Source organism: Acromyrmex echinatior, chromosome 7 (assembly GCF_024713525.1).
Source record: "Acromyrmex echinatior isolate Ae372 chromosome 7, ASM2471352v2, whole genome shotgun sequence".
In the NCBI taxonomy this organism is placed as follows: Eukaryota; Metazoa; Arthropoda; class Insecta; order Hymenoptera; family Formicidae; genus Acromyrmex; species Acromyrmex echinatior.
In genome coordinates, this window is record NC_141858.1 from 3,005,497 (window position 1) to 3,014,024 (window position 8,528).

Genomic DNA, 8,528 nt, shown 5'->3' on the forward strand with positions numbered 1-8,528 from the left:
ATGTATTCACGAACAATATTTTTCCGCCACAAAACCCATATTAAATATATCATATCGGTATATTCACTATAAGAATACAAGTACATACGAGGTATGATTATAAATTTATTCTACAAAAGCATTTAACGAACTAATAATTACGAACTACGAGTTTTGCGAAAAAAAAACCTATCAATTATTTTCGAATTTAAAAACAAAAACAAGAAATATTTAAATTATTTATTCCTATAGTTCTGTATAATTTCAAAAGTAAATATCTCTTGAACGAAACGTTTGCGAGCATACATCCAGAGGAAAATTTGTTTGTTTTGAGGTCTTGAATTTATGTTTTAAGTTTAGCGGTTTAATCCGGGAACACCCTGAATAGTTCGCACTGTTAACTGAGCTGATTCTGACAGCCTTTTTTTCACATTTTTATTTGAAATTTGAGGAATCCTTGTACTTATTATTGTTTGAAATTACAATAAAAGAAGAATTTCAGAAATGTTATATATCAAAAAACAAACAGTAGAAATTAAATTACAAAAAGAAATTAAATTACAGAAAGTCTAGACGAATCTTATTTTGTTTTATTAAAGTCCGTTCGGAATATCAACAAATAAATATACGTAGAGTTCTTACTGTCTATCCTACAAAAACATTCTCACATTCAAATCTAAATCGTTTGATGGACATTATAACTGTTTTTTGTAATCATTGCAATTTCTGACTACATCTTTTTTGAGATAATTAACCTCACACTATATCGACGTTTCACCAGTTAGAATATAAGGTTACTTCATTGTAAACTTTGATTGCTCATCTATATTACAACAATCCATCTTAAAAAAATGTTTCACCGAATTATGTCAAATTAATATTCTATCATCTAACGTCTCACTGAAGAAGGACTGGTGGTCCCAAAATGTACTCACTTAATCTTTATAATTTTTTATATTTTTATATGTCGATTGAATAATCATTAAAATTTTTGTCAATCATTTTTGGCTCGATCACTGATCTTGTTTAATATTTTATATAAATATATATTATAAAATATATATTATAAAATATAAAATTCTTAGAATAAGTTATATTTGCATTTCTTTAAACATTTATTGATTTAAAAATAAAATAAGGAACTTACCAAAAGGAATTGAGAATTACAATATAAAAGTGTTAGATAATCAAAATAAAATTAATGAATTAAAACTGATGTTAAAAACGTATGAAAAGAAGAGTATAAAAAAACCACCGCACAAGATATTGTTTGTGATGTTTAATTATCATTACATTAATAAAACATTAGACGTTTCGGCCACAATCCATCTTCAGTAAATTCACAATATTCTTAAAACGCAGAATTACAAATAACTGACATTAAATTCAATCGTCATATGATATAATTATATATAAACGTGTTCTTTCATCATGTGAAGGTGCCTCGTACAACAATGTTACACCACCAATTGTCATATCACGAAATATGTAGAACAAGAATGTCTTTTCATACGTTTTGATTTATAAACCACCTTCGTTTTATGATAAATGATGTTAAAAACTTAAAAAATTCAATGTTCACCTTGCAAATAAATTAAATGTGATGAAATCATTGTGCGAAATCATACAATGGTTAGAGTCACAATAATAAATAAGATCAATTCTTAATGACAATATAGCGGCAAGACAGAACTTTGTTTATTTAATATTGACACGTATGCATATGCGTAGTGTAAATATTTTGTTTCCGACTGTAAATTAAGACTATCTTTTATCTTTTTATATAAAGAGTTTCTGAGATTAGTTTTTTCTCTTTCTAAAAATCTCTCTAAAAGTATCAATAAAGTTTGTGATTGTAATTTATCTAGGATTACAGAGTTAGCTATCGTGTTCCTAATAATATAATTATGATGCTCAGAAATCCGTGTCTTAAGTTGTCTACAAGTTTATCCCAAATATGTATCATCACAATCTTTTCAATCAATTCTGTAAACTATATTAATTATTTAAAAATATTAAAAAGGCTCTATATTTATAACAAAAAATAGTATAGAAGAAGGGCAAAGAGTCAATAACATATATAAGACTTTTAATTTAAATAAGCAAAATTAATACAAAACAATTATAATAAATAAACGTTTCAACTCCAATCGAGTCATTTTCAATGTAATCTTAAAATATATAAACATCGTTCTAAATTAAAAATATGCACATGATCTTACAATATTATTATTTCTCAATATCAAATTTTTCATTTTGTGTAGTACGCTGCGAGTCATTTTTATCAAGAATTAACAAAATCATAAGAAAATTCTGGAAAAGTAACCGTAAACAAAAAGAATTAATCACATAAAAATTAGTAATATGATGATGTATCTTAGTAAATCTGTTAAGAGTCTAATAATACACAACGAGAAAAAAATGTAAAATGTAGTCCATTTTGTGGTACAATAAAATAGTCTTTTTATTTTATAAGTTATTATAAGCAAATTCGCAAAGATAATAAGCATCTGACTTACACGATGTCAAAAAACGAAATATCAAGCAGAAAAATATTATCGAGAACGGAAAACGGCAAAATAGGGGGGAAAAGGAGAGAAGATATTAGGAAGGAGAAAGAGAATGTATAATGTCAGAATACAATTCCGGCAAAGACTCCGTGTCATTTTATCTATTTATTCCATGTTTCTGTTTTTTTAATATGGACAATTTTAGATAGCAACCTTTTATTATATGAAGGCTCTACATCTAATATGTCCACTTTATTCCATTTGAAATTATGATTCTCCTCAATATGATGGTTGGAAATCACTGATGGAGATTTTGAACTTATATTGATATCAGAAACATGTTCATGCAATCTGATCTTTAATTGTCTTTTAATTTGGCCAACATAACTGACATCATAATCCTCGCAAGATATTTTATAGACTACATTTTGATTCTGAAAGTGTTCCAAATCATCCTTTCCTCTCTTGTGAAACTTTTTAATGTGTTAGGAATGGTAAAAGCCAATTTATACAATTAAATATGTTAACAACAAGGTATAAATCTTTCGGATATCGTATTGACATATGGAATCATAAAAAATCTCTCTGCGTCATTCTTGTTCTTATTCAAATTATTAATCTTGTTAATGTGATATTTAATTCTGTATGAATAGTCGAAAAAATAAAACGTAACGGATACCCTATATTCTGTAATTCTGTAAAAAAATCTTATTGTAATAGCGTCAATCAAATTATTTCGTTGAAATTTCGGATGACACAAACAAAAAACTTTGTCCACAACTTCATAAATTACACCTCTTTTATGACAAAGTGGATGGTGTGAATGGAAATTAAGAAATCTACCGGAAAAGATTGCTTTATGGTATATATCAAAAATAAGATTCCGTTCTTCAATAATCAACATAGTATCTAAAAAACTTATTTTTTCATCAAAGCCAACCTCTATAGTGAACTGCAGAAATTATAATTAATTATTTATATTTATATTTAGGAAAATGTTTTTATAGCATTCAATAAAGCATCGAAATTTATTCAGATTAAAGTAAGATAAACAATATTAGGAATCTTTATTTTAAATATATGTGAGAAACACAATTAATACTAGAAATTTAAAATGCCTATTACGATCGAAGCTGGATCTTCATCGCTTTAAATAATTCAATCTTGAATTACTAATTTATACTATATATATACTTACATATATACCATAGCTTCGAACGCTAGCTGCGCGCGCGCGCGTCGAATTGTTTTTCCGGACTATAAAGACAATTAAAACTAATAATCGCGAATTAAATTGACAATCAATTTTAATAACTTGATGCTACAATTAAGCATTATAAAGTAAGATAGTTTTGTTTCTAGAGCAGCGATCATAATTTCAAACAGAAAGTTTCGCTTTTCACAATTCATTCAGATTTTCCGCTCATTCAAATTCCGCGTGAACTTTTCCGAGCGATCATGTATGAAGGATTTGTGAAAAGTAAAATCACTTCACATATCACATGTAAATGAAGGTATATTTAATTTTTACAATACATTATGTTTACACAGACAATTATCGGAATTTAGATAATATTTTATTTGTACACGTATTAATATCAAATGAAGCTAAAAAATAGCTTTGAACTTGTTAACAAGCTTAATGGTATGATATTAAATTCTAATTATAAAATAGTATATTTCAATATCTATGTATACTAATATTCCTGAAGACTTAGTCGTAAAGAGTATTGAAATAAGATGGAATTCTATTTCACTGAATACAAACATTCCTAAAAATTAATTTTTGAAGGCCATCTCGTTAGTCTTTAACTTCACTTATTTCAAATTTGATAACCACTTTTTCAAACAGTTCTTTGATATGCCCATGGGATCTCCTTTGTCACCTAGCTTGACGGATATAGTAATACAAGACAAGGAAAAAAACACTTTCTCTATATCAATATAAACATTTCAATCTATTATAGATATGTTGATGATATCATTTTGGCCGTGCCGATCAACCAAATTAATGAAATTCTAAATAAATTTAACTCGTATTATGACAGACTGAAATTCACTTGTAAACATAATAATGATGGTCCATTAATTTTCTTGACGTGAGTCTAAGAGTGGAAAATGGATACATTAAATTTGACAATTATAAAAAACCGACTAACTCGGAACGATATCCTAACTACAATTCAAACTATCCTATAGAACATAAAAGAGGCGTCATAATCGGTCAACTAGATAAAATTCTCTTTTTGTCACATTCAGAATAACATTGAGTGATAACATTGAGTCCATGATTAATATTCTACTGACTAATGATTACCCTTTGGACTTTAATTTTTTTCACAATCAATAAAAGAATTAAAACTTTATCAAAACGAAAATTTATATAATAATACAAGGAATGATTATGACTCTAATAAGAACTTTATAAGATAATATTTTACAATACCTTATATGAAGGACATCTCGGAAAAATTTAAAATGATTGCGGAAAAAAAAATTTCAAAATAGCTTACAAACCAATGAATACGATAAAATTCAATTATTAAATTAGGTAAAGACAGATTAGAAAGAATGGAACAATGTAATGTCATATACAAAATAAACTGCCTCGATTGTGACTTCTCTTACGTGGGTCAATCTAAAAGGAAAGTTAAAACTAGAATAAATGAACATAAAACTAATATTAAAAAATTAAATAGCGCTCATAATGTTGTCTCACAATATCAATTTGAATATTGTCTCAAATTTAATTGGGATAATATTCAAATATTAGATATAGAACTATTCTTTCAAAAGAGACTAATGTCAGAAATGATCTTCATAAAAAAACAAAATAACGGAATAAATGAACAAAATGACACGGAAAAATTACCAGAAGCATACTTGCCCTTGTTAAACATAACTGCTTCCATAATTCTAGAATTTTCCACTCGCGGGACATAAATTGTATATAAACCATCTTTCATGATTAGATATTGTGTTTTCGATTCTTGAGCAGTTCAATATAGTTTTCCAAGTCTTGGATTCTACAACTCAACTTATTGTTAAGAGGTATCATAATTTATTTATATATATATATATATATATATATATATCGCAGTTAAATTTATTTTTTCAATGGAAGAGTTATTAACATTATTAATAAAATTCCCATTTAATAGAATCTGGAAATTATGTGTTTCAATATCGACGTTGTGATAAAAAAAAACGACAATTAGCATCTGGTATATGATTTTATGAACTAAAAAAATATTTTATAATAATAATCTGAGCGTCAAGCTCTTTTTAATAAATATAATTGTAAATTATAATAATATAATTGTAATTGAGCGTAAAAAATATTTTATTTCATTATTATAACGTGAATAAAATTTATTCGATGCTAAGTGTTCTCAACATGTATGAAAGTTATAACACATATATTAATTTTGTAATACTGAAGATGGCCTGATATAAGGCCGAAACATCTATTTTATTATATTATTTTTATTCTATGGTAATCTATTAAAATATAAATATTTCGCTACTAACATCTTGCGCTCGTGGTGTATGCCTTTCCAATCATTCATATTGTTTAACCACGTTTTGACTTCTATTGTTTTTATAATTTATTGTTATTATAATTATAATTTACATTATTGTTAACTTTATTCATTAGTTTCTATCAGTGAAAAATACAATATATAATAGGTAAAAGATTTAATTAAAATACACTCTTAAATAACATTTAATAAAGTATGATTTAATATTAGGTGTAGTAAAAAGAAATCCATTATTTTTCCAATAGATGGCTTTAGTAATCTGTATCACACGTAGACGAGATACAGATTACTAAAGCCATCTATTGGAAAAATAATGGATTTCTTTTTACTACACCTAATATCTATTAAACATTCTATAATATATTTATTCGTACCTGCGAATGTTTTGCTTTTTTGAATTTAAGGATCCCATCGATCCCTTGCCAACGGAAGTAGACCTTCTTAAGATTCTTGACATTTGATATATCTTCAGTCTAGTTGAGCTTATCGCGTGATGTTTCCTAGGCTTGAGTTCAACGGGTGGCAGATGTCGGTTAACCATTGTTTCCTTTAATGTTTGGAAATTATAAAGTAATTACAAGAATTGAATTTAAAAAAGATAAACATTAGCTTTCTTTTTCTATTCAATATAAATACAGAATCTGTTTGGTACAGTATATGTTAATTACATGAATGTAATTACTTTTACATACATACATATATATTTGTCAAATGATAATATATTAATTAATAATCGATAATTTGTTAAAATTAAATTATTTAAAATGTACACAAAATTAACAATTTTCTAATAAATAAATTGTTCACAGATATCTACTTGTAAAACATTAATTTGATCAAGTTGCATATTTAAAGACTCCATATCAGTATCTGAGCATGTATACATATATATTTATTCTAAATAAGAATCAAGGAGACAAAACTCAATATATATATTGAGTTTTGTCTCCTTGATTCTTGTTTAGAATCAAGCTCAGATACTGACATGGAGTCTTTGAACATGCAACTTAATCAAATTAATGTTTAAAAGTAGATATCTATGAACAATTTATTTATTAGAAAATTGTTAATTTTGTGTACATTTTAAATAATTTAATTTTAACAAATTATCGATTATTAATTAATATATTATCATTTGACTGAACGTTATAATCTTACTCAATGTGTTAGTTTTGTAAAAATTTTGTTTTAAAAACTTTATACCATAAATCTTTATAAGATATATAATTAATATTTAAAAGATTTACTTATTAAACAATACATAAATGTTGTTAAAAATGTATACTTCACTTATATTACAAAAATGATTCATTTCACTCATTTACAAATTTACTTTTATTTTATATTTATACATAAAAATAATTAGCAATTTATAATAAATTGCCTCAAATTACTCGATTTGAAATATAGAATATTACTTATAATATTTCAAATAGAAGTAGAAGTCTATCTCACCGTGCATTATAACGAAAACTGATAAAAAATTATTCGAATAACATATTTTATCTCTTCGGAGCAATCAATAGTTATGATTCATTTATTATGATAAGATAAACGTCAAAAGTCTGTATTTTATTTCTATAGTAAAATTCGAGGAATCAAATTAAAGACATTTATTTCGCTATACAATTGCAAAATAAAGTTTATAAAATTGCGGTATAAAATATATTCATAAAACTTACAAATATTATTTATTTATTTATATAGGCACTAAAATAAAAAATACTTTTCTTCAATATTTAAAAGGCATCTAATAAAAACTGTTAAATATAATTAATCAGGGTTGTTTGCGGTCAAAGAAATTAAGGGAAACTAGGAAAGTCAAGGAAATTAAAAAGTAATTAGGGAAAACAGGGAAAAGTCAGGGAATTAAGAAGTTTCTAACCTAAGGCAACATTAAATTACTATAATGCCAATTCTAAGTTAAAATTAATTTATTGTAATGACAATTCTAAGTTTAAACTTGACTTTTTTAAAAATGACCAAATAGAAGCTTTTTAATTTTTTAGAGAAGCATATATATATGTATATATTTTTTTTGTCAACATTTTTTGTGATTCAATTTTGCAGTGAGCAATTTACAAAAAATGTTTAGCGCACATTGTTAAAAGGAAAAAACTTCACAAAAGTCAAGACTTGTATGTATAAATAGAAAGACATTAAACAAAAGACTTGATATTATATAAATTTATTTTTTTAAAAAAGGTAAAAAAGCGCTAGAAATACTTTGTGAGAAAATATTTTACCGAATTAAAAAATGAATTTATAAGGAAACATTAAACACAAAAGAATACATGATATCAATACAAAACTTACCTCTTTATAAGAAGAAAAAGGCGCTAAGAATGCATATTCTTCGAAAAAGATGTATAATTGATTAATTCACATAGTGTATAAGAAGACATTAAATACTACAAAATAAATGATATCAGTATAAATTTAAAAAAGATAAAAAAGTGCTGTGAATACATATTCTGAAAAAAAATTTTATTAAATT

At 25.4% G+C, this 8,528-nt stretch overlaps 1 protein-coding gene across 2 annotated transcripts in view; it reads right to left on the minus strand.

Annotated features, from left to right (window-relative positions):
* Positions 1-7,509, minus strand: part of LOC105155055 (uncharacterized) — a 556,628-nt gene extending 549,119 nt beyond the window's left edge. For both annotated transcript variants that reach the window (XR_015545556.1, XM_087407517.1), the window contains exons 1-2: positions 7,487-7,509; positions 6,406-6,578 (exon numbers count right to left, since the gene is read on the minus strand). Coding sequence is in view for 1 of the 2 variants with exons in the window: in XM_087407517.1 (XP_087263643.1) it covers positions 6,406-6,572 (167 nt within the window). In the remaining variant the exon portion in view is untranslated. The remainder of the gene's footprint in view (positions 1-6,405; positions 6,579-7,486) is intronic.
* Between the last annotated feature and the right edge of the window lie 1,019 nt (positions 7,510-8,528).